The sequence below is a fragment of the Epargyreus clarus genome, unplaced genomic scaffold (genome assembly GCF_041222505.1).
Source record: "Epargyreus clarus isolate Ecla_fem2 unplaced genomic scaffold, WU_Ecla_fem_2.2 ptg000036l, whole genome shotgun sequence".
NCBI lineage: Eukaryota > Metazoa > Arthropoda > Insecta > Lepidoptera > Hesperiidae > Epargyreus > Epargyreus clarus.
In genome coordinates this window covers 567,416-594,297 of record NW_027332241.1, presented here as the reverse complement: position 1 = coordinate 594,297, position 26,882 = coordinate 567,416, and the positions used below count along the sequence as shown (strand labels likewise).

Below are 26,882 nucleotides of genomic sequence, written 5' to 3'. Positions count from 1 at the left end.
TGGAACGCCTTGAAAAAGTCTGTCTCCCTTACCACACCCTTCAAACCGGAACACAGCAGCGCCTAACACTGCTGTTATTAGGTAGAAATAGGTGTGGCGGTGGTGCCGCCGGAGTCGAACCACAAAGGGTTCTACCACCTTCCAATTTGTTATATAATTACCCAAATCACACGATTTTACCTACGTAGTTTTTATAATACAAAATTTGTGCATTAATGGAGTTTTATCATTATATTTATGCTTACAGTATCGCAATTTTAATTCAATATTTCATCTGTTAGTATCTTGGAAGGATTCGACTCCGGCGGCACCACCACACCTACTTCTGCCTCATAACAGCAGTGTTAAGCGCTGCTGTGTTCTGGTTTGAAGTGTGGTAAGGAAGACATATTTTACCGAGGCGTCCCAGCTTAGTCCTCAGAAGTAGCGGCGCTTCTGTGGCCGACCTTAGGTGAGAATTTAATCCTTGATGGGTTGATTACAGATGTCCATGGGCGGCAGTAGCTAATTACCAGATGGACTGTTCAACTCCTATATTATAAAAAAATCTTATAATGTACGAGCTATTCCCGCGGCTTCGCTCGCGTTACGAAGTAATATTTTCATCCCCTATTTTATCCCCTTGGGGGTAGAATTGATCAAAATCCTTTCTTAGCGGATGCGTACGTCATAACATCTACCTACATGCCGAATTTCAGCCCGATCCGTCCAGTGGTTTGGGCTGTGCGTTGATAGATCTCTATGTCAGTCAGTCACCTTTGAGTTATATATATTTAGACTGTAAAATATCTTTCCCAAATGTTTGTATAGCATAGCTCTATATATGCACATACTCATCGCTGACACAACTTGCATATATCAACGCATATGCGATGCGCTGAAGTGCCTGAATCATGCAGTAACATATTACACGCGACACAAACTGTACGGTCTATGTGAGTAAATACTTTCATTTATTTATTGAACACCAGCATAATATAGATTAAATATATTAGTAAAGCGTGAAAAAATAGAGAAAAGAGGTAAGTGTCTTTACAATTACAGGTGAAGATTGCATGCAATAGAAAGAAGCGAGTATATAGAATTATAAGGGTAAAATTAATACATACATTTTTAGATACTATTTTTAAGTTATTTTTAAACTATTTTCAAAGTATTGTTGAACTTGTAAATGTCATGCATAACGTTAATATTGAAGTAAATCTTATCCGTAATATACTTATGTTATATATATTTTTTGAACGGCGACTATAGTGAGTAAATACGTAACTGAATCTTATCTACACTAATATTATAAAGAGGAAAACTTTGTTTGTTTGTTTGGTTGTAATGAATAAGCTCAAAAACTACTGGACCGATTTTAAAAATTCTTTCACCATTCGAAAGCTACATTATCTACGAGTAACATAGGCTATATTTTATATGAAATATGTTTGATAAATAGGTTTTGAGGCGGTACAAAGTCGGGTCAGCTAGTCTTTAATATGTTTCTTATTTATGTTCAATATACCTTTTTGCACGCTAAATTTGTTTTTATGAAGTGAGTACTTTTTTTTGGTTAACATTGTATACGCAATAAGAATTTTATTTTTTATTTATCAAAGCTGTAAATAGTTTCATCTTAAATTTATCTATCTTCAAGCTTACATGCTAGATTTATCTTTTATTTACAGATTATTATAATACCAACCTAAATGTTTTCATTTTTTTAGAGTTCTGGTAAAATAATTATATCTTACGACTTATTTATAACTAATCTCATCCTTAATTTATCTATCTTTAGTTTTGTACGCTACATTTATCTTTTATACGAACATTAAAATACACTTGAAGGTGGTAGAACTCTTTGTGGTTCGACTCCGGCGGCACCATCGCTGCACCTATTTTTACCTCATAACAGCAGTGTTAAGCGCTGCTGTGTTCTGGTCTGAAGGGTGTGTAAGAGAGACATACTATTCCGAGGCGTTCCAGCTTAGTCCGCTGGGTTTAGAGACGCATCTGTGATCCCTCGGGTAGGAAATTACGAATCTAAACTTATCTATGGTTGATTACTTAGTAAACATAATTATAGTGAATTTATTCACAAAAGCTCAAAAGACTTATTCATACATAGATGTGGCGGTGGTTTTTTTTTTTTTTTTTTGTTTACGAGGGGAAAACCTTCAAAAGGTACCCGGCGCCGTGGGAGCGACGCAGGGTTATGTGGGATGTTTTACCGCACTAAAACCCGGCTCCGGGTTCGGTTCCCGGAGGGCTCCGGGATCTCCAAAGGAACGCAACCGGAGTCCTCTTAGCGCGTTGCCCCGTCGGGCTCTGCCCAGGTGAGCTTGTCGCTCGCCACACCGTCTGGTGCGTACGACGGTATGCGACCACACACACCGCCGTCCTTCCCGGGGTCGCTTACCGGGCGGTTTGAGCTACCCACTCTTGCCGCCCGCAACCCCGGAAGCCCCCTTTTAGTCGCCTCTTACGACAGGCAGGGGATACCGTAGCCCTATTCTGGTCCCGAAACTACAGAGACAGTGGCGGTGGTGCCGCCGGTGTCGTACCACAGAGGGTCCTACATTCAAATATAAAATACTAGTTATTGTCCGCGGCTTCGCCCGCGTTTGAAAGAAAATAATATGACATACTAACATACATAAAACTGAAAATTCGTACCTTCATTGGAAGGAAAGTGGCGCCATCTGGTGAAAATTGGTCGTACCAACTCTGAAACCTTCAGGGTTCATGGACAACAACTTTGCTAAAGATCATCACTTGATCAAATGCATAGTTTACGATTCAATCCTTACTAATATCGATTAAAATAATCGACTTTTTGGTCCAAAAGATCGATTATCCGATTAATCGATCTTAGATGGCCATCCCTAGTTCCCGTGGATTTTCCGGGATAAAAACTATCCTATGTCCTTTCTTGGGTCTCAGACTATCTTTGTACGAAATTTCATTGAAATCGGTTCAGTGGTTAGGCGTGAAGAAGAGACAGACAGACAGACAGAGTTACTTTCCGATTTATAATATTAGTAAGGATAAGGATTGTGACCGGTATGTCATTTGGATATCAATTTTGCAAATAAACATTTAAAAAATGATAAAAAATCCTTCCGTTTTAATCAAATAATTGATTAAAACGGAAGGATTTTTTTATCATTTAATGATAGTAAAAAACCTCTTGTACTAATGTAAGCGAGAATCGAAAAGCGATAAAAAAGTGATTACGATAAAAATATGTGTGCATTTATGTGTACACAATGTTTTATATTCAGCCAAGTGCAAGTCGAACTTGCACACGGAGGGATCCGTACCACCAACATTTTATTTATTTATTTATTTATTTACTCTTTATTGACCATTATAAAACAATGTGTTACAAAAGGCGGACTTAATGCTAAATAGCATTTTCTCCGTGCAGAAAAATTAAAGGCGGTAAAACTATACTAAAAAATAATAATAATAATAAAAAGGAAATAAAATAAAATGATAAAATAGGGGAGAAAAGAGAACATAAAAAAGAAAGAATGAGAGAAAGAGAGAGAGATAAAAGAAATAAGATATAAATAGATAAGAAGTAAATACATTTAAAATAAATTACTACATGAAAATGGAGAAAAATGGTGTAGACACCATATCTAATGATGCAAAAACATTCTTTTTAAAAGTGTATTTGGAGCACATCTTTCTAAGTTCCTCAGGAAGAGTATTCCAATTCCAATTTTTCATTTTTTTTTTATTTTTGTGTTTTATTATATAGCAGCCATTAAGTAAATGCATTGTAAATGTTTGAACCGTATGAAGATTCAATAGATAAAGCGAAAAACGTCAAAAATTAGCGGTTTCATAAAGTAACATTGGCGCCCCCCGTTTATTGACCTTTTTTTTATTTATAAATAAATAAATAAACGCTTTCTACACTCACAGCCCCACACTAGGATTCCCTGTGTCGTGGGTGCCATGGACACACACATAGACAAATACACAAACACCCAGACCCAGAAACAGAAATCTAAATTCATCATTTAGATATCTGTCTGGCCGGGGATCGAACCCGGGACCCTCTACGCGTCAGACCGGTATAGTCGCCGCTCCGCCACGCGGGTCGTCAATTTTTTTTTTATAATATACGAGTAGCAGACGAGCACGCAGTCCACCTGATGGTAAGTGGCTACTACCGCCCATAGGCATCTGTAATCAACCCCAGATAGGATTAGATATTCCTACCTGAGGTCGGCCACAGATGCCCCGCCGGAGTCGAACCACAAAGGGTCCTACCACCTTCAGTGTGTGCATGCTCGTTTCCCAAGTATTTAATATCGTATAGTCCGCGCCAATCTGCTAGTCCGCTCTGAAGTTGTTGCGAGCAGGTGTAGTCATACAATTTGCTATGGCGACGCGATTCGTTTCTATATTCAGAGCGGACTAGCAGTTTTACGCGGACTTAACAACGTTACTCCGATATTCTTTGTACTGTAAAGTCGGCATCAAAATTTGCATTGTATTTAATTTAAATACAAATACAATTTTGGGAGACTTTTTTGGTATAAAATTGCGATTAATCATGACCCTTTAAACCCGAAAAAACGAATTAATCGCTTGCATTCATTAATGAGACAATATACATATTATTATTTAGAGTATAGTACAGATAATAAATACAGTTGTTTTACATATTGTTTATCAAATGTAAAGTGACAGAGACGCAATATTTACGTCAATAATTATGTATGAATGAAGCTTGAAACGCAATGTAAAACACTAGTTGTCTCTTTTTATCATATTGTTCCAATAGCTCTGTCCCTTATAGAATATTAGCTGACCCGGCAAACGTTGTGTTGCCATATAAATAAAAAAAAAATGTGAGCCGTCACGGGACGCCTGGCAGATGTGAAACATCGACATTATTTTGTAAAAGTAATATGCAGAAAAGAACATATTGTGATAGGAACTAAATATGTCATAATGATAAAATAAAATATTACGATTTTTGCGCATGGCGACGCGTCGCCACACCGTACACACTACTGCATATAGACTGTATATATATACCATCGTATAGCGTGGCGACGCGTCGGCATGCGTCGCCACGCCAGAAATCGGTTTTACGATTTACGATTAATGTTAAGGGTGAACACATAGGGGTATGAAAAATAGTGGCCGATTCTCAGACCTACTAAATATGCATATAAAATATAGTGAAAATCGGTAAAGCCGTTTCGGAGGAGTACGGTAACTAACATTGTGACACGAGAATTTTATATATAAGATTTATCTACGAGTATGTTGTAATGAAAAATGTGCATGTGTATGTCAATGCGCTCGGGTTTCGTTCACTTTTTTGTGTTTAGTGGGTATGTAACGTATCTATAGTTTTAATATATCATTGGTTGTACGTATGTGCGGATCAAATATTTTTTTTTTATAATATAAGAGTAGCAGACGAGCATGCAGTCCGCCTGATGGTAAGTGGCTACTGCCGCCCATGGACATCTTTAATCAACCCCAGATAGGATTAGGTATTCCTATCTGAGGTCGCCCACAGATGCGCTGCTACCCCTGAGGACTAAGCTGGAACGCCTCGGAAAAGTATGCACGATGCATGGCTGTAATGCAGAAATGGATGTAGTACCTAGTAGACACCACCGCCACACCATTTCTGCCTCATAACAGCTGTGATAAGCACTGCTGTGTTCTACTTTGAAGAGTGTAGGGGAGACATACTTTTCCGAGGCGTTCCAGCTTAGTCCTCAGGGGTAGCGGCGAATCTGTGGCCGATCTCAGATAGGAATATCTTATCCTATCTGGAGTTGATTACAGATGTCCATGACGGCAGTAGCTTACCAGGTGGACTGCATGCCCGTCTGCTACTCCGATATTATAAAAAACAATGTTCCCAAGCCAGTTTAATCTTCTTTCTTACATAAAAATCAAGTTATAATTTCAATGATGCATGGATGAATCCATTATAACAATATACGGAACTGGTTGTTATGCCGTAACAATTGTGAAAGACAGACAAGCATTTTTGTTATACTTAGCAGGAGTTCGGTCAAATTGAATTTCTTATAAACATGAACACGACCCGCGTGGCGGAGCGGTCACCATACCGGTCTGACACGCAAAGTGTCCCGGGTTCGATCCCCGGCCAGACGGATATCTAAATGATGAATTTAGATTTCTGTTTCTGGGTCTGGGTGTTTGTGTATTTGTCTATGTGTGTGTCCATGGCACCCACGATACAGGGAATCCTAGTGTGAGTGTAGAAAGCGTTTGTTATAATTGAATTAAAAAACTGAAATTCGGCAATAGCTACTAAAGACATAGTTAAATCCATAGATTAGTAAAGATACTTCGCCGCCTTGAAATTGAATGAAGCCACAAACGGCTTATTAGTAAGTTCTTTTTTTGAATTCTTGACAAATAAAAACATTTTTAGAGAAAATTTTGAAGGTGGTAGAACCCTTTGTGGTTCGACTCCGGCGGCACCACCGCCACACCTATTTCTACCTAATAACAGCAGTGTTAGGCGCTGCTGTGTTCCGGTTTGAAAGGTGTGGTAAGGGAGACAGACTTTTCCGAGGCGTTCCAGCTTAGTCCTCAGGGGTGATTACAGATGTCCATGGGCGGCAGTAGCAACTTACGATCGGGTGGACTGCATGCTCGTCTGCTACTCCTATAATATAAAAAAAAATACGTAAATAACTAATACTGCGTAATTGACATGATAAATAAATAATTATTTAATATATTTAAGGGACATTTTAGCACGGAGACGTGGCAAAACTTTTTTACGCAACTATTTCAATTCTCAAAACTGGGTACATTTTCTTGTTAGGAGTGAGTAATCTTTACTAATCTATTGTTAAATCGGTTAACAAAATCAATAATTAAATTATATAAAAACAAAAAAACTGCTTACAAAATAATACATTATAAAGAGAAGTAATGTTAATTTCCACACTTTAGATGAATATTCATAATTAAGTTAAAATTAAATAGTTTGGGCTATTACCACGTGCCAAAGAATGAGGCATAGATATACAATATGATAATAGTCCGCGTAAAACTGCTAGTTCGCTCTGAATATAGAAATGAATCGCGTCGCCATAGCAAATTGTATGACTACACCTGCTCGCAACAACGTCAGAGCGGACTAGCAATTTGGCGCGGACTATACATAGATACACTCGAAAAATATATCTTCCACAATTTCTTAAAAAAATATCCAATAGCCAAAGCAACTATAATCATATGGTATTCTTAGATTAGACCTTAAGGGGCAAAATGAAAATACGGTATTTTCAATACACACGCCCCTTAGGGGTTTACATGTGAATATTATGAAGGTAGAACCCTTTGTGGTTCGACTCCGGCGGCACCACCGCCACACCTATTTCTGCCTAATAACAGCAGTGTTAGGCGCTGCTGTGTTCCGGTTTGAAGGGTGTGGTAAGGGAGACATACTTTTCCGAGGCGTTCCAGCTTAGTCCTCAGGGGTAGCGGCGCATCTGTGGCCGCCCTAAGGTAGCAATATCTAATCCTATCTGGAGTTTATTATAGATGTCCATTGGCGGCAGTAGCCACTTACCATCAGGTGGACTGCATGCTCGTCTGCTAGTCTTATATTATAAAAAAAATATTAGTCTTGTGTAGTTCGCGAACGAACTAGTTCGGAAGAGCACTCCCACACGTAAATTACGCGAACTAGATCCCCGATTGCCCGCTCAATAGTTCGTTAGCTCCTAACTGAACTAGTGAAAAAATGGTAACCGAACTAATATCGTCATATTTTATATGAATCACTAGATTTATGCTACTTTAGCGCTCAAACATTTTATTCATGCATTCCTTAATCTAACCACATAATCTACAAAATTCAAATCTACAAATTGATTAAAAAAGGCAGATCTTTCGCTGTTTTAGCTCATCTGTTCTTCAGTTCCTAACTGTTCGGTAAGCAGCTGGGAGCAGACGAACTAAAAGAGAAAACTAGTTCGCTTAGGTTCGCGAACTAGATTGAGCGATCCCAATTGCGAACTATTACGCCCAAGACTAGTAAATATTTAATTTAATTTTATAGATTACATTGATCCATGTGTGTTAGTAAGAACTTAAATGTAGTATTAGGAAGGTGATCATTAAAATTTATAAATTATTTAAATACAATTCAATTAATAATAATAATAGCTATGTGTGGAGGGTTACCAAAAGACCTATCTCCTATTTGATAACCCTTCTCACAAAGCTCCGCCACATAGGCGAGGCATATTTCATAAGGGCGAGGCATAATAAAATACCTGATTATGTCAAATAACTGCCAATAAATAAATTTAGAATAAAACTGAAACAATTTCTGTTGACAACAGTTTATTATGACAAAAGAATATTTGAATAATGATGTTGACATTTAAATTAGTTTTATATAATGTATAATTTAATCTAAATAATTAAAAATTCAAACCATTTAATTTAATGTAGGTTGTATAGTTTAATTTAATTTGGTTTAATTTAATTTTATATAATGTAATTTGATTAAATTTCATTCAATTTGCATGCTTAAGGAAGGCTGAATAAGAGACTATTAATATTGTATGTAACATCTTTTCTCACTGTTCAAAGCAAATAAATTATCTTTATCTTTATCTTTCTGAATATGCTGACAGTCCCCACAATATACAAAGAACATTCTAGCTTCGTACATTTCATCAACTGACCGCTACATACCGATTTTTTGCTAATTAAAAGGAAATCAATTACAACAGTGGTTGTAGTTTCCGTTCTTTGTCAACGACGTACGCTTCAGTGGGTATTGTAATCTAATTTATTGAGTTTTGTTGTAAAAATTGCAACAGTTTAACTTACTTACATGTGAGGCGACAATCATATCGTCATCAACCCATTACTGTCCTGCTGGGCACGGGTCTCCTCTCAGAATGAGATTAGGCCATAGTCCACCGCGCTGGCCAAGTGCGTATTGGTAGACTTTACATCATCATCTTCAGCACACGTTAGTCCACTGCTGGATATAGGCCTCTCCCAAGGTACGCCACTGAGCCCGGTCTTCGGCTCTCCTCATCCAACTAGTTCCCGCCGCCCGGCGCAGATCGTCGCGCCACCTTGCAGGAGGGCGTCCCACACTACTTTTTTTTTTTTTTTTATATAATATAGAAGTAGCAGACGAGCTGGAACGCCTCGAATAAGTATGTCTCCCTTACCACACCCTTCAAACCGGAACACAGCAGCGTCTAACACTGCTGTTATTAGGCAGAAATAGGTGTGGCGGTGGTGCCGCCGGAGTCGAACCACAAAGGTTCGTTTGCCTAGACGCGGTCTCCACTCCAAGAGCCGTCTACTCCAGCGGTTGTCGGCTCTTCGACAGATGTGGCCAGCCCATTGGCCACTTCAACTTGCTAGCCTTCGGAACTATGTCGGTGACTTTACATACCTTTGAGATATTTTTATATAAATCTCTCAGGTACGCAGGTTTCCTCACGATGTTTTCCTTCACCGTTTTAAGCAAGTGATAATTAATTTCTAATAGGCAATATTAGACAATCCTATGCTCGCTATTAATTATAATTAACTAATCAATGTTTTGCTTACTAAGGATATAAATTTGACAATGACTTTTACAATATACGAGTACCTAGCAGACGCGCATGCAGTCCTGATGGTGGCTACTGCCGCTCTTGGACATCTGTAATCAACCCCAGATAGGATTATATATTCCTACCTGAGGTCGGCCACAGATACGCCGCTACCCCTGAGGACTAAGCTGTAACGCCGCGGACAAGTATGTCTCCCTTACCACATCCTTCAATCAACACAGCAGCGCTTAACGCTGCTGTTATGAGGCAGAAATAGGTTTGCCTAACGTCTGTCTAATAATTAATTCATACTGCATGGTTTAAAAAGCAGTGATAGCCTAGTGGTTAAGAAACGCGGCCTCTCGATCGAGGGGTCCGAGGTTCAAATCCCAGACACGCACCTCTGATTTTCAAATTTATGTGCGTTTTAGAAGTTAATTATCACTTGCTTAAACGGTGAAGGAAAACATCGTGAGGAAACCTGCATACCTGGGAGATTTATAAAAAACAAAAAAAAACTCAAAGGTATGTGAAGTCTACCAATACGCACTTGTCCAGCGCGGTGGACTATGGCCTAATCCTTCTCATTCTGAGAGGAGACCCGTGCCCAGCAGTGGGACAATAATGGGTTGATGATGATGCATGGTTTGAAATATATACCATCATACATGTTTGTAGCGGATTGTTGCGAAGTAGTTTAGTTGTAGGATGTGAAGTCTACCAAAACGCACTTAGCCAGCGCAGTGGACTATGACATAATCCTCATTCTGAGAGGAGACACGTGCCCAGCAGTGGGACAGTAATAGGTTGATGACGAGTTTGTATGGACTCTGTAGGCACCCCGACCCACCTATTTCTATCTTATTACATGTCATATTTATTTTTAGTAGAAGCTTATAAAATACAAACATTTCCTTACAGATTCAGGTGCTACCTCAAGGTCATTCAAAATGCCCCCCTCAGTACAAGAGTATTACAACCAGAAGTCTATTTTAGTTACCGGAGCTACTGGCTTCCTTGGCAAGGTAAGGTGGACTGCTTGCTCGGTCACTACTCCTTGGCTATGTACCATCCGTTTTATACCACGAAATGTTTGAGGGCTAATTATTCCTGTAAGATTATTGTTGGCGATGCAGGCTGTTTGCTAACAATAGGTATAGGTTTTATATATTTTTACCTTTTTATACTTTTTTGTATTTTTAAAAGAAAATATATTATATGTCACTTCTGAGTACGAAAAATAAAGGAACGCTGTTTTTCCTCAACTTCCCTTAACAATTAAAAAACCTCGAATAGTTCGATAAGGCCTTTGCCCATTAGCACGCTGCGAGCCCCCGGAGCCCTATAACTATAGTATATAATAAAAGATGCAATAACAGCTTCTTCCTTTTTTTCTCTGACAGTCCATTCGATGAAATCTTATTCTCTAAACCAGGGGTTCCCAATCTTTTGTAACCCGCGGCGTAGTTACAAGTTCGATATTTTTTCACGGCGCCCTGTTCTAACTAACTATTAGAAGAAGACAGTCGAAAGAAATAGGTACCCACAATAATAGTAGTTATGTTAGGTTGATCGAAACTAAAATTAAAACACCACAATATAAAATTGTACCATACTTATGTTATTTTAAAAGACTTTAAACGGAAAACAACAAGAAATACTTGAGAAAAAGCAAAAATTAAATACGATATTTATTCAGTCAAATCAATGTGAATCGAAACGCCAATATTTGTGGTGTCCATAATTAGAGGATCGACTCACGGCGCACCTCTTTACTTTCTACGGCGCACCAGGGCGCCGCGGCGCACACTTTGGGAACCCCTGCTCTAAACAATATAATATCCTTCTTTCTTTTGATACACCATCAATTAAATCGACACTTGCCTACTTATTAACAAAATATGTTTTAAAAATATGTAAATGTTAGTAAAATATATCTCAAATTGATAAACCATTTTTTTTTAAATTTTTAGTATTTGCTTTTATAGCAGCTAGAAGCAAATGCGTTGTGAAAATTTGTAAAAATAATAACATGTAAAAATAATAGCATTTAAAAAAAGAAGAGAAAAAGAGGATAAGTATTATTAAAAAAGACAAACCCACTGAGTTTCTTACCGGATCTTCTCAGTAGAGGTCGCGTTCCGATCCGGTAGTAGTTTAAGAAAATATTGTAACTGACAATTTGTAAGTGCCGCCGTTGGCCTATACAAAATAAATATTTCATTTCATTTCATTAAGACTATAAAATTATTCACAGGTTCTTGTAGAAAAACTACTCAGATCTTGTACTGGGATAAAGACGATTTATCTTCTCATGAGGCAGAAGAAAGGTGTATCTGCTGAAGAAAGATTGAAAGAACTATGTAATAACAAGGTAAGACCTTTTGATGTGAAACATCTATAGCCGCACGTAAAACCGATTTCTGGCGTGGCGACGCATGCCGTGGCGCACGCTATACGATAGTATATATATACAGTCTATATGCAGTAGTGTGTACGGTGTGGCGCCATGCGCAATAAAATTCAATAAATAGTCATCGTTATCTGGAAAAAAATCGTAATATTTTATTTTATCATTATGACATATTTAGTTCCTATCACAATATGTTCTTTTCTGCATATTACTTTTACAAAATAATGTCGATGTTTCACATCTGCCAGGCGTCCCGTGACGGCTCACATTTTTTTTATTGATGAGGGGGAAATCTTGAAAAGTACTGAATGTGGTAGGACTCTTTGTGGTTCGACTCTGCGGCACCGCCACACCTACTTCTGCCTCATAACAGCAGTGTTAAGCGCTGCTGTGTTCTGGTTTGAAGGGTGTGGTAAGGGAGACATACTTTTCCGAGGCGTTCCAGCTTAGTCCTTAGGGTAGCGGCGCATATGTGGCCGACCTCAAGTAGGAATATGTAATCCTATGCTGGCTTAATTACCGATGGCAGATCAGGTTGATTGTTAAGCGCTGCTGTGTTCTGGCTTGAAGGGTGTGGCAAGGGAGACATAATTTTCCGAGGCGTTCCAGCTGAGCCCTCGGAGATAGCATTGCATTAGTGGCTAACCCCCTATAAGAATCTAATGTTATCTGGGATTGACTACAAATGTTCATGGACGGCAGTAGCCTTACCATTAGGTGGACTGCATTCCCATATGCTACTTCATTATCATACAAAATATATTGTAATATTATTGATTTTGGAAATAATTCGAAATCCCAATTCCAGCTCTTCGAAGCGCTTCGAGAGAAGCAGCCAGAAGTCCTCCAGAAGCTGAAGCTTGTGGCTGGAGACATCCTGGAGGAGGAGCTGGGACTCAGTAATGATGATAGGCAGGAGTTGCAGAGGAACTGCCACATCGTCTTCCACAGTGCTGCTTGTGTCAGGTCAGTGGTAGATGCATTATGGGAGCTTGCAGTCCAACTGATGGAGGTCACTGCATAGGAATATCTATAACCTACTCCTACAGTCTAGAGTTGATTTCAGATACCAGATACCAGATACCTTGAAACATTCAAATTCAAATCTCATTTATTTAAAATGATTCATATAAGTAGAATACTTTTTGAAAGTCAACAAACTACCACCGCTTCGGAAGGTATTTCGCTGTGGAGAAGAAGCGGCGCAAGAAACTCCATACGTGTGCTAATTTGCTTCTTTTAAAGGGTAAATAATATACAATTTTACATAGTGGTGCATATAATTAATTGAAGTTCCAGTTTGGTTTGACCGGAGAACCCAATATAATAGGTGTAAAGCACCTATTTCTAGGTAAAGCAATTATTTGTCCCTGTAGTACCGGGACCAGTAAGTATCCTCTGCCTGTCGTAAGAGGAGACTAAAAGGGGCTTCCGGGCGGCAAGAGTGGGAGCTCGAACCGTCCAGCAATCGACCCCGGGAAGGACAGCGGTTTGTGTGGTCGCATATCGCTGTAATCACCAGGGGATGTGCGAGGAGCGTAAATTGCTCCCCCCAGGGCAGGGCCCTATAGAAAGGCATCGTGTTAGGAGGGCTCCGGTTGTGTTCCGTTGGAGATCCCGGAGTTCTCCACCAAACGCTGAGGACGGCCACCGGTTAGTGTTAGTGCGGTAAAAATCCCACATAAGCCGGCGTCACTCCCATGGCGTCGAGCACCTTTTGAAGGTTTCCCCCTCGTTAACAAAAAAATAAAATGTGTAAAGCACCTATTTCTAGGTAAAGCGGTTCTTGCTTTCGAAGGGTGTGGTCCATCTTATTGTAACTATCTCCATATAGAATAGATTGTACCTGAAGCCGATCACAGATGCGATGCAACCCCCGAAGATTAAGATAACCTTAAGGATGTGGAAAGAAAACAATTTTTATAATAATCGATTATTGTTGTGTCATTATAAGAATCGTTTATCGATTATCACGTGATCCACGTATCCACGTGATCCACGTTGTGACGACGTTTATTTTTTGGCGGCAAATTTGAGGACTTACTAATTGACAATCTTTTTTCAAGATTTTCTTCTTGTAATTTAAAAATCATTTTTATTCAGTTTCAAAAATCGATTATTACCTCCCCGGTCGAACAATGCTGGTTTTACTAGCTTTTAAAATTCTATTCATTTATTATCAGATTTGATCAGAAGTTGAAGGATGCTGTACATCTCAACACAACGGGTACGTGGAGAGTTCTGAAGCTCGCTGAAACTATGGAAAAATTAGAGGTAAGTCTTTAGTTAGTAGAAGCAGCTGTGGCGACTTCGCGCTACTCGTCGAGAGATGGCGCCACGAGTATTCTGAATCACGCTATCGAAGTTTTCTAAACATCTTGCATATATACAAGCTCCGAACTGAGACTGTCGGAGCACGGTCGCTGTCCAGACATGATCACCTAGCACACAGGGAGATCTCCCGCCGCCAAACAGCAAAAGGTAAAGGTACTGCCCTTGGCATCTGTAATCAACCTCAGATCATATTAGATTCCTACCTAACCTCGGCCACAAATACGCTACCTGTGAGGACTAAGCTAGAATGCCTCGAAAAAGTATATCTTTTCCATACTTATTATTTTACCACTGCTGGGCACGGGTCTCCTCTCAGAATGAGAAGGATTAGGCCATAGTTTACCGCGCTGACCAAGTGCGTATTGGTAGACTGCACATTCCTTTGAAAACTTTATTTTCTCAGGTATGCAGGTGTCAGGTATGCGATGTTTTTCTTCACCGTAAGCAAGTGATAAATAATTTCTAATATGCACATCACTTTGAAAAATCAGAGGTGCGTGCCTAGGATTTAAACCTCGGAACCCTCGATCAAAAGGCCGAGTTTCTTAACCGCTAGGATACCTGCTTATGTTAGTATATCTCTTACACCTTAAACGAGAACACAGCAGCGCTTAACACTGCTATTATTTGAGGAATAGGTATGACAATGGTGCCAAAATCGAGGATAATAAGTAACAAGGGTTAACCACCTTCAAAATAACACTAAATATATCTATCAATTGTCATTTATTTGAACCCAAAAGGCACTTATCATGCAAAATATGCAAATCAGTTTGAAATGACCGTTGCATATTAATGTAACCTTTAGACTTTACCCAATGATATCATGTATGTAGATTTGCAGATGTCCTCATTCATAACGAATTAAATAATTCAATATTAATAATTTACCTAACTGTGCACTAAAACTGTATCAAAACAATGTACACTGCATGGCCATTAAATTTTATAATAAATTACCCGAAACCCTAAAACTTTTGACTTATAATACTTTTAAGACAAAATTGACAAAATGGCTAGTAAATAAATGTTTTTATACCACAAATGAATATTTAGAAATAAGTAAAATTGACATACAAAGGAGATGTTTCAAAATGTATGGGCTCCCGGCCACCTTTTGTACACTATACTAAAAACTAAGAAAACTTGCAAAGAACAATTCGTAGGGGTTCATTTTCTTCAAATCATGTTCGTTTAATGGTTAAAAAACAATAATTTACACTTAAACTTGCAACACAACAGTGGAAAAACATCATGGCGGTAGTGATTACCGCAACAATGTCATCTGTCATTCTATTTTAACTTACTATATACATTATATACTTATTAATATATTTTTTACGCGAATGGGCGTAAATATATAAATATTGTATTGTATGTATTGAGAAACAATGCCTATATTTGATAAACATTATTCATAAATCTTGACTTAAAACAAACATACCAAAATATGTACTTCAATACCAATTTATTTTAGTTAAAACATTTAAGTGTGTAAATAAAACAACTTTAAGTACAGATTTGATAATATTTTACTTATTCTTCACTTAGATACATTATTTATTCATTTTCAATATCTTCCCCTATTAATATTTTCATCCAATCATGTGCAGCTTCTGTAATATCCTGTGACGAGCTCAGCCCAAACATCAAACAATGGTCATAATGGGAGCGCAACTACCTACGAGTACGGTTCGTTGCCCAGCGATGCAGTTACAATAATAACAGATTATTTTGTCATCCCAAGAATGTCCTTGTCTTGCTAATGTAATTATCTAAAAAAAGAGAAATGTAAAAAGATTAGCTTCTCTAGTTTAAAATTATTAACGATCGTTTCACGATTAATACAACTAACTGATGTATATTTTACCTGATGATATTGAATCTTTGTCAACACAATCCACAGCGATCGCACGAAAATCACTAGAGTCCATAAAACATAAGCTGGGTAAACAAGTAAGGTAGAATCAGTCCAAAATCGTAAGCAGCACAGAGCAGAAACATATTCAGGAGTAAAATGGAATCTTCTCATCAGTAAATATTTATTCAACGTTTACATTGGATTCCACTATTACTTAATATGTATATATCCACTTTTACACATATCAAATTGACAACTTCTTCTTTTTTAATTTGACATGTTACTTACATCTATAAACCAGATACTATTTAAAAGGTGGTTTTGTTCATTATAATTATTATAAATAATTAATTAAATTCAGAAATAATGACGGGATGGTTACCCAAAACAAAAGCCAGGTTGTAAAGTACTAAGGTAACAATAACTTTACGACAAAAACAGCGAAATACAGAATTACGCGTATCATCAACATCCAAAGAGTATAGTAACCTATGTATGGGGTACACATAGGTTCCCTGATCGATATCGACAGTTTTGAAAACTTGACATTGACAGTATTTCGCCATATTTAATACTTCAATGAGGAATGCTTATTTTAAATATTTTTAAACAGGAATACTTTAGGTTATCAAAATATATGTGTATTTTTCTTTAATTATACAAATTATTCGTGTTTTTTAGATATAGTGTACATGAGATGGCCGAAAATGAAACATCTCCTTTAATATATATTTTTTAGCTATTTGAACAATAATATATTTTAATAAATTAATTGTAATAACGATGTTATTTTGTAAGAATATAATGTTAATTTGCACACCTTATAAAGGTAGAATAAGAGACGATGAAATTTATAAATTAAGATCATTTTATGTACCTTATCCTTATGCAAATAAAGAAATTGAAATTGAAAATTTGGTCCTTCATTTTTGTATTCATGTAAATTTTGTGAATAAGTTTTTTTATAGTTATTTGTTCATAATTGTAAATATATAGCGACCTCGGTAAAAATCAAATTATTTCAGCTTAGTTTTTAGTGTTTCGTGCCGATGTTTATGTTTGAAGGGAGACAAAATATAGGAGTGGCAATGGCTAAGTGGCTACAGCCGCCCATGGACATCTGTAAACAAGCGGTAGTATTAAACTAGATTAGATTAGGATTCCTACCTGAGGTCGGCAACAGATGCCCAGCTAAGCTAAGCTAAGCTGAAACGCCTCGGAAAAGTATGCCAACTTAACCACACCCTTCAAACAGAACACATCAGCGTTCAACACTGCTGTTATAAGAGAAATAGGTGTGGCGGTGGTGCCGCCAGAGTCGAACCACAAAGACTTCTACTAACTTTCGTTTTCTTTTTGCTTTTCACAGGCCTTCGTTCACTTATCCACGGCTTACTGCCGCTGTGAGTTGGACGTTTTGGAGGAGAAGCTGTACCCAGCCGTCCACAAACCTGGCAAGATCATGGACATCGTGGACTGGATGGACGATGAGATGCTGAGATACCTGGAGCCTAAGTAAGGACGCAACATTTTTTAAACAATTCTTTATAATATATGTTTAGCAGATGAGCTTTGACGGACTTTTTTATTACATAGGAGGATTTTATTACGGCCATAAATTTTCTACTACCCCTGAGGACTAACATGATTTTTTTTATAATATTGGAGCAGTCCATCTAATGGTATGTGGTTACTGCCGCCCGTGGACATCTGTAATCAACCCCAGATAAGATTAGATTCCTACCTAAGGTCGGCCACAGATGCACTGCTACCCTAGAGGACTAAGTTGGAACGCCTCGGATAAATATATCTTTACTAATCTTCTTAAATGGGATAAATAGCCGTTCTTACCTTACCTTTTAACCAGAACTAAGGAACGCTTATCACTGAAAAATGCAATGGGGGATTAAGGTTGACGGAGGCCCTGGGCGGAAAGTTTTGTCTGGAGGCCCCTGTGCGAGGCCCCCAGTCTAAAAAGTTTATTTGATTTTACAAAATGACAAATGTCTTATAGACTTACTAGTTTTTGCCCGCGGCTTCGCCCGCGTTTAAAAGAAAATAATATAACATACATAAAACTGAAAATTCGTACCTTCAATTTTGCTAAAGATAATCTGCTAAATTTGATAAAAATCATCACTTGACCAAATGTATAGTTTACGACTCAATCCTTACTAATATCGAAAAAAATAATCGGTGTTGTGGACCCAAAGGATCGATTCTCCGATTAATCGATCTTAGATCGTCATCCCTAGTTCTCGTGGGATTTCCGGGATAAAAACAATCCTATGTCCTTTCTCGGGTCTCAGACTATCTTTGTATAAAATTTCATTAAAATCGGTTCAGTGGTTAAGGCGTGAAGAAAAGACAACCAGACAGACAGACAGAGTTATTTTCCGATTTATAATATTAGTAAGGAATAGTAAGGATTCGCCAACAAATATGTATTTCACTGTCTGACGACTTCTTTTTTTTAGCAAAAACACATTACATACACATTTTTTCTATATGAACATTTTAACTACTGCTCTTTAGTTCGGAAGGGGCCCCTGTGTTAGGGGCCCCCAATTTCTTATCTGTTTCTTCTATTTTTTTTGTTCATCTTATTTTTTTTTGTATTTGTTTTTTTATAATTATTACTAGTTTTTGCCCGCGGCTTCGCCCGCGTTTAAAAGGAAATAATATAACATACTAACATACATAAATTCGTACCTTCAACTTTGCTAAAGATCATCTCTTGATCAAATGCATAGTCTACGACTTAATTTACTCAACTCACTCAACGAACTTACTAATATCGATTAAAATAATCAATGTTTTGGGTCCAAAAGATAGATTCTACGATTAATCGATTTTAGATCGCCATCCTTAGTTCCCGTGGGATTTCCGGGATAAAAACTATCCTATGTCCTTTCTCGGGTCTCAGACTATCTTTGTACAAAATTTCATTAAAATCGGTTCAATGGTTTAGGCGTGAAGAAGAGACAACCAGACAGACAGACAGACAGACAGACAGACAGAGTTACTTTCGGATTTATAATATTAGTAAGGATTATTCTCTAATATCTTGCTAGTCTCGGAACCATGGAATTCAAACGTAATATTGTATACTTAACTATTGTATTTTATCTGTTATCACCATTAACATTTTTTTTATTATTATTTACAACGATATTGTGAATTTATATAATTTATTTTTCTCTGTCTATAGAAATATAATGGTTGTTAATAAGTTTTTAAAAATGGTGCATAACCACTTTTTAACATCATACAATAAATAAATAAATCTGTTGATCTTAACTAATTTTGATATTAATATTCCAGGATTATTATATCAGAGCCGAACACTTACTCCTACACGAAGGCGATCACAGAGGAACTAGTAGCAGACTTTAGCAATAAATTCCCGATCGCCATTGGACGGCCATCTATTGGTGAGTTATTGTAACACAATTCTCCGCTACTCTACACGAGATGGCGCTGGATTTAACATAAATAATAATTCAAAAACATTGCAAAAATACCCAAGAATTGTTATATAATTTAAACATGTTTTCTACTTTACTACTAAAAAAAGGTTTGGAATAATAGTCATGATAAATTGATTCAAACTATCCATTACAAATAATAATAGAGAGTAAAGTCGTAAGAGAGAGTAAGCACGTAGGTATAATTATAAAAAAAAATTATAATCGATAAATTACTGATTATTTTTACCTATGAAACCTGCAAACTTTTAACCGAAAATCTTTATGTAATATAAAATATCTACATAATGACTTATTTAAAAAGAAACTCTTGCTTAACTTAAAAAAAATACTTTTACAACGTTGGTTTATTTAACTGTTTTCATTCAATCCATAGATTAATAAAGATTACTCATTCCTAACAAGAAAATGTAACGTTAAGTTTTAAAGTTTTGACAATTGCAATTGTCACTGTCATCTATGTTCGTGTTTGAAACATATTAAAAAATGTAGTTTTAGATCATTTACGAATTAAATGTTATTTCTCCGCACTTTTCTTCGATTTCGTATTTTTTGCACCACTTAACTGCGCATGTCGGCATTGTTCCGCGTAAATTACACCATGACAGCCATTAAATGGCTGACAGAATTGCCAGCCGTTTAAGCCATTAATGGCTTCCTTCAATTACAAGGCGGTGAGATATCTATACTTATCTAATTTCTTATTGATTATATCTTCTTCCAGTGACATCAGCTTGGAAGGAACCGATGCCAGGCTGGGTGGACAACATGAATGGTCCCACAGGACTTTTGATAGGAAGTGGAAAGGGTAAATATAAATGACCAATACCAAATACACAAAGAAATCATTTTGAATTCGACAACAACATAATCGACCTCACCTGTTTTATAACAATTTTATTTTTTGTTGTTATGTTCTGGGAGGTTACTACCATCTTTTATAACAATATTATTTTTATCATACATTTATATTTCGTACCACGACCTCGTTAAAGTAAAAATTAATTAGGTTTTAAGTTTGTTAAACTGCGTATGTCCGAACACAATCAAGACCGTGGTACGAAAGAGATGACACTAGTTTCGATGTCTCTTTCCTCTTGGATACTAATAATAATAATAATCATTTATTTGAGATTGTGAGAAAGTTCATGCAAATAGATGAAAAATAAGTAGGTCCACATAATCTTACCCAAGCTATAGCTCCCCCATAAATACTGTAGCATTTACTTGGTTTTGCCCGTAAATGTTGCAAATAGTACCAGCTTAAGCTGAGAATAAGCAAATAATTGCAAAAATAATAATCATTTATTTCAGACAATATAAACAAAGATACAAAAGTATAATTGAATACAGAGGTCCATATCATATATACCTTTCAGACTAACATACATATTAATATATACTTATAACTAAATCACTATAGTCTGATTCATAATTAGATGTCCAAAATGTAAACAAAGAAATGTCACTGTCAAAATTAACAAGAAACAAAATCTTTAACATACTCAACAAAAAACGAAAACTTTAATAATTATACACAATTTAACAAATGCACTATTAAAATAAGAAAACATTCAAGTTCAATCACAGTCACGAAAATGAATAACATTAGTTACAAAACTTAAAAATGACTGCACAAGAAATGTTTAGGAATCCGATTGTGTTACCATTATCACATATTAATTTTCTACCGTCAATCTTGTGTTTTATTATTATTACTGTATGGAATGAAATTGAGGTGATATAAATTATAAAAAATGTAAATTAATATTAATTAATTTAGATTATTATTTTATTATTGTTGTATTAATTTAATATCGTCAAAAATAAGAAACTACCATTTGAAACATATTTTCTTGATAGGTCAACACCTTTGTTTACATTTTGGACACCTAATTATGAATCAGACTATATAATAAATAGACAGTAATAGATTAGATAAGTAATAGACAAATTACTTATTCTTTTACATCACTTGGCAGGAATAAATCAAAATTGTTTTAAGAAGGTCGTGGTACGGAAAAAATAATGTTGATGCAATATAACTTTCCTGAGCTATGATGGTTTTTAAAATATGGTGGTAGGTCTGCTCGTACGGATGATGAACGAAATATGAGGCATGACAACTTTACTCACAGTATAAATATATAGATCCTTATACTGTGCTTTAGTCCTAAAGGCAAGGGATATGATTACAGATGTCCATACGGCAGTGGTCACATGGCATCAAATGGACTACATGCTCAGTTGCTACTTCCATTATAGTTATAAAATAATACACAAACACCCAGACCCAGTACAAGTAACTAAATTGATCATTCAGATATCTATCTGGCTGGGGATGGAAGCCGGAACCCCTTGCGCGTCAGACCGGTATAGTGACTGTTCCGTCGCGTGGTTCGTCAACTTTAAAGACGTAGAGATCAGAAATAATACAGAGATATACTATCGAATATCCGAAATAAAAATATATTCGATACCTTTGTTTAGCATAGTATATCTAGTATAGCGTGGTAACGGAGACATACTTTTCCGAGGCTTTTCAGCTTAGTCGTCAGGGGTAACGGTGCATCTGTAGCCGACCTCAGGGTTGATCACAGATGTCCATGGGTAGCAGTAGCCACTTACCATTAGGTGGATTGCATGCTCGTCTGCTACTCCTATATTATAAAAAAAAGTAATCGTATCTACATCCGAATTTCGTACAACATTTCTAGTAGAGATTATACTTTTTACTTTATTTGTAGGTGTGATCCGTACGATGCACTGCGAGCCGTCGTACGTGGCGGACGCAATACCAGTGGACATTGTCGCCAATGGATGTATTTTAATAGCTTACGTCACTGGAGTTGACAAGTAAGTATAGTCCGCGCAAAACTGCTAGTCCGCTCTGAATATAGAAATAAATCGCGTCGGCATAGCAAATTGTATGACTATCTGCTCGCAACAACTTCAGAGCGGACTAGCAGTTTGGCGATAACTATACTGTATTATTTAATTTTCATTTTATAATAATAATATCGCGCATACTTTATCGTTCATCTTATGTGTACACTTACAAACAAAACTACACGTACAAAACAAGTACAAAACTTATGTATACGGTTCATATTTGGCCTTCGTAAATATGACCACATTTCTGAATACCGCACTAAACTCAAGTGGCTTCCCATTCGTCTTCGTCGGAATGCTCATATTTTGTCACTTCTCTACCGCGTGCTATTTGATCCGAATTCTCCTCCTTACCTTAAAAATCGTTTTAATTACCTCCACTTAGCCCATGACCGCTCTTTACGTTCCACAAATAACCTTCTTCTTAGCACCCCTGTGCACTCCTCCTCCTTTTATAAAAAATCCTTTACTGTTGTTGCTGTCCGTCTCTGGAATTCTCTCCCTAAATCCATCCGTCTATCCAGTTCCTTGCATATCTTTAAGAACCAAGTCAAGGCTCATTACTTGCAGCTTTGACTTGGTTTCCTTCTTCTTTTTATCCCTTCTTCCTTATAACCTATATTTCCTTCTTACGTTTCTCTTTTTGCCTCTACTACACCATTCATATGTATTTATGTATATAATTTCTTTTCTGTATGTGTACACCCTACCTTTCACGATCTCATATATCTTTAACTCCATCCCATAGGTTGTCTGGAAGAGATCGCTTCTAAGCGATAAGACCGCCTATTTGTATGCTGTCTCATATATTGTTTTTATATGTTGCTTATATTTGGTGTACAAATAAAGAATATGTTGTTGTTGTTGTTGTATGTGTGTGGACCTCCCGCTACTCGTCAAGAGATGGCGCTATACGTTTCTGAATCACGCTATCGAAGTTTTCTCAACATGTTGCATATATACGAGCTGGGAACTGAGATCGTCGGAGCATGGCCGTTATCCGGACATGATCATCTAGTCCACAGGGAGATCTCGCTCCGCCTAATATTTATGTTCATGCAAATATATAATATTTGTATTATAAAAATTCTTGCTCACTTAATTTTGTTGAATAAAATATTCATTATAAAGAATAAAATTTATTGCATACGTTTAAGACACTCCATCTAGTATTATTTGGCAGAAAGTTTAGTTCTCCTACTCCATACTAGTTGGCGCTACAGGTATATTCCTTCCCTAAGATCAAAAATAATTGAATGCACATAATTCTTTAAAAATTATTTCTTTTTCAGACCCAAGGATATGCGGATTTTCAACATAACTCTGTCTGGGGTAAAGAAAATGACTTGGAAAGAAGTTATTGAAACCGGTATGAGGAAAATTCTACAACCTTTCAGTCTTTTTATGGAGAATTATAAATAAAATTGGATTGAAAAATACTCTGCTTGCTACCCTTTCCGTGGAATACAATAAAGTCAGCGTCATATTTATTCTTTATTAAATATGTACTTTTCTGAGGTACTCCAATTTAATCCTCAAGGGTAGCGGTGCATCTATGGCTGTCCTCAGGTCATCACGTAAGAATCTAATCTTATGTCTACGGGCAGCAGTAGCTTACCATCATATGGAGCGCACGCTTATCTGCTACTCAAATGTTATAAAAAAATGTACAATGAATTACTTTTTGCGTAGTTATGTAATAGATTACATGGTATTTTTATATGGGTCATAATGCGCCTTTCATCAGACTAATCCCTAGCTACCACGCTGAGTCATTATTATTATCAACCCATTATTGTCCCACTGCTAGGCACTGGTTTCCTCTCATAATGAGAAGGATTAGACCATAGTTCACCGCGCTGGCCAAATGGTAGACTTGGTTGGTAGACTTCACATACCTTTGAGTTTTTTTTTATAATGCTCTCGGTTATGCAAGTTTCCTCACGATTTTTTTCTTCACCGTTTAAGCAAGTGAATATTAATGTCTAATACGCTATGTGCGTATTAGACATTAATTTTGAAAAAACCTGGGATTTTAACTTCGGGTTCTTCGATCGAGAGGCCGAGAATCTTACCCATTAGGCTATCACTACACGCTGAGTATGACAACCATATCTCGTGGATCATCAAAACCATTATTTTTCCAGGTAAGAAATGGGTAAACACTTACCCCTTCACGATCGCGCTGTGGTACCCTGGAGGCAACATCAAGTCCTACTGGCTGACGCACCAGCTCACGCTCTTCTTCACTCATATCGTGCCAGCTTACTTCTTGGACATGCTGCTGTTTCTTCTTGGGAAGAAGACATTGTGAGTATTCTTCTTGACTCTGCTATGGATGTAGCTTGGTCACTTGTAGTCAAGTTAATGTTGTTTAGTAAGGTTAAGTATGAAATATAACCCTCGTTAGTGGTCTGGTTTTGAACAGTTTTCAATCTTAGTAGAGAATCCTAAAAGGACGACCTTAAGGACGACCTGACGATTAAACGTTATTATATTAAATTTAACATGTCCAAAAATATATTTCAAATGGGTTGTCTAAAAAAAATTAGTCCAGAATATTATATTTTTCTTAAACATTTCAATGGTTTGGTTAATAGACAAACTATCTATATTAGTGTCTTAGACTATGTAGTGTGTGTCATCTTTGTGTGTAGGTCAGTCTAGGTTGTGTGTGGCAAAATCATTTTCGCGAAAACCTACCTGCCTGAGAGATTTTGAAGTTTTTCGCCTCCAAGTGTGTTTCAGTTTAATATTTTCAGTGTGCAGTGATGAGTTGTGATTCAAAGGGCTTAAGTTCCAAATTTAAGTTAAGATAACCTATTTCTCATTTGACCAGAAGACCACCCATTTCCATTAATTAATATTTTCTTCACAGCATGGTGAACGTCCAAAAGCGAATCAGTCATGGCCTCGACGTCCTCCAGTACTACACTACTAAGGAGTGGCACTTCAGGAACACCAACTTCCTCTCTCTCCAGAAGAGAATCAGCGCAACCGAGAATGAGGTCTTCTACACTGACGTCAGTAGTCTGGACACTGATGACTATTTGAAGGACTATGTGCTTGGTGCTCGGCATTATGTATGCAAGGAAGATCCTGCCAGTCTCCCGAGAGCGAAGAAGTTGAATAAAATGTGAGTAGACTAGTAGACCAACAAGAGTACATTAGTAGAACAATATTAGCAAATCAGTAGGTTAACCATAAGTTGAATAAGATCTGAGTTTTATTTAATATACCTAACGATAAGGCAGACGGTCTACCTGGTAGAAAGCAGTCACCGTCGCCTATGGACATTTGTAACACCAGAGGAGTCGCCAATGCATCGCTGGCTTTGAAGGAGAGTTCTTTACACCCCCCCTGAAGAGCCTCATGTCATAGTCCTGAGGAAATACCTCAGGAGGAAGTTCATTCCACATTTTGCACGAACGCGGCATAAATGACCGTGCAAACTGAACTGTGGAGGACCGTCACGTAGCACGTCTGCCTTATCTTTTGGTTAAGCATTTAAAAAAAGCTTAATATCTTAATTACTAATAGTTAACGTTTATTTCTTTTATTTAAGACTATATATTTTTGCAGCCGCTACGTAGCAGACATCGTAACGAAGTTCATTCTCTACTCCTTGTTCGCGTGGTTCCTGTACAGCTACCTGGGTGTCTTCACGTCCACCATCAGCTCAGTGGACACCTCACTGAGGAGCTGGCTCCATCTCGACAGCGACAGAGTTGAAGAAATAGTTTAGTTTAGACATTGCAAGGTCATTATATATTACGTTAGCACAATTTTTTTTTTGACATGAGGAGCGTAGCTACCGCGGTATCATCACTCAAAAAATCTCAAAATGGGTCATAAATTATAATATAGAGTCATTTTTCTAAGTACTGAAATAAGTAGTTATTATAGGAATTGTAGTTGAGCGTGCAGTCCACTTAACTGTAAGTGGTAACTGCCGCCCTTGAATATCAATAATCAATCTCGGATACAATTAGAGATCTTGGGGTGGGTCACAGTTGTGCCCACCCCTGACTAAGTTGGAATGCTTCATATAACTGTCTCTTCTTGCCATCCTTCAAACCAGAACACAGCAGTACTACACTGTTATAAGGCAGTAATAATAGCCTGTGTGATGGTGGTGCCCCCGGAAATGAACCACAAAAGTTTCTAGGCAAATCTGTAATTTTTAGTCTATTTTAGCCTAAATAGGACTAAATTAATGTAATTTGTGTTATAGTATAAAAATAAAATATGTCAGCTGGGTTATTGGTATATCGTCTGTAGTGATTTAAAATAAATAAAGCTAAGTTTTA

General features: G+C 37.2%; 1 protein-coding gene across 2 annotated transcripts; it reads left to right on the top strand.

Moving 5' to 3' along the window:
* Positions 1 to 882: 882 nt before the first annotated feature.
* Positions 883 to 26,882, top strand: LOC140756897 (putative fatty acyl-CoA reductase CG5065). Of its 2 annotated transcripts, none has more exons than XM_073092434.1 (13): positions 883 to 935; positions 10,506 to 10,609; positions 11,842 to 11,958; positions 12,806 to 12,963; positions 14,181 to 14,271; positions 17,562 to 17,707; positions 19,517 to 19,626; positions 20,405 to 20,488; positions 22,428 to 22,536; positions 23,865 to 23,941; positions 24,720 to 24,882; positions 25,451 to 25,708; positions 26,155 to 26,882. In XM_073092434.1, exons 2-13 carry the CDS (start codon positions 10,535 to 10,537, stop codon positions 26,315 to 26,317), a joined length of 1,551 nt encoding a protein of 516 aa, XP_072948535.1. In that variant the 5' UTR covers positions 883 to 935; positions 10,506 to 10,534; the 3' UTR covers positions 26,318 to 26,882. The 2 variants fall into 2 exon arrangements, with proteins under 2 accessions (XP_072948535.1, XP_072948536.1); XM_073092435.1 differs by having other exon boundaries at positions 928 to 1,022.

Excerpts from the sequence above, each read along its gene's own strand:
- LOC140756897 (XM_073092434.1), top strand. The coding sequence starts at position 10,535 with ATGCCCCCCTCAGTACAAGAGTATTACAACCAGAAGTCTATTTTAGTT. Across the intron at positions 10,610-11,841 it reads CTACTGGCTTCCTTGGCAAG|GTTCTTGTAGAAAAACTACT; the intron begins GTAAGGTGGACT and ends AATTATTCACAG. Across the intron at positions 11,959-12,805 it reads AAGAACTATGTAATAACAAG|CTCTTCGAAGCGCTTCGAGA; the intron begins GTAAGACCTTTT and ends TCCCAATTCCAG.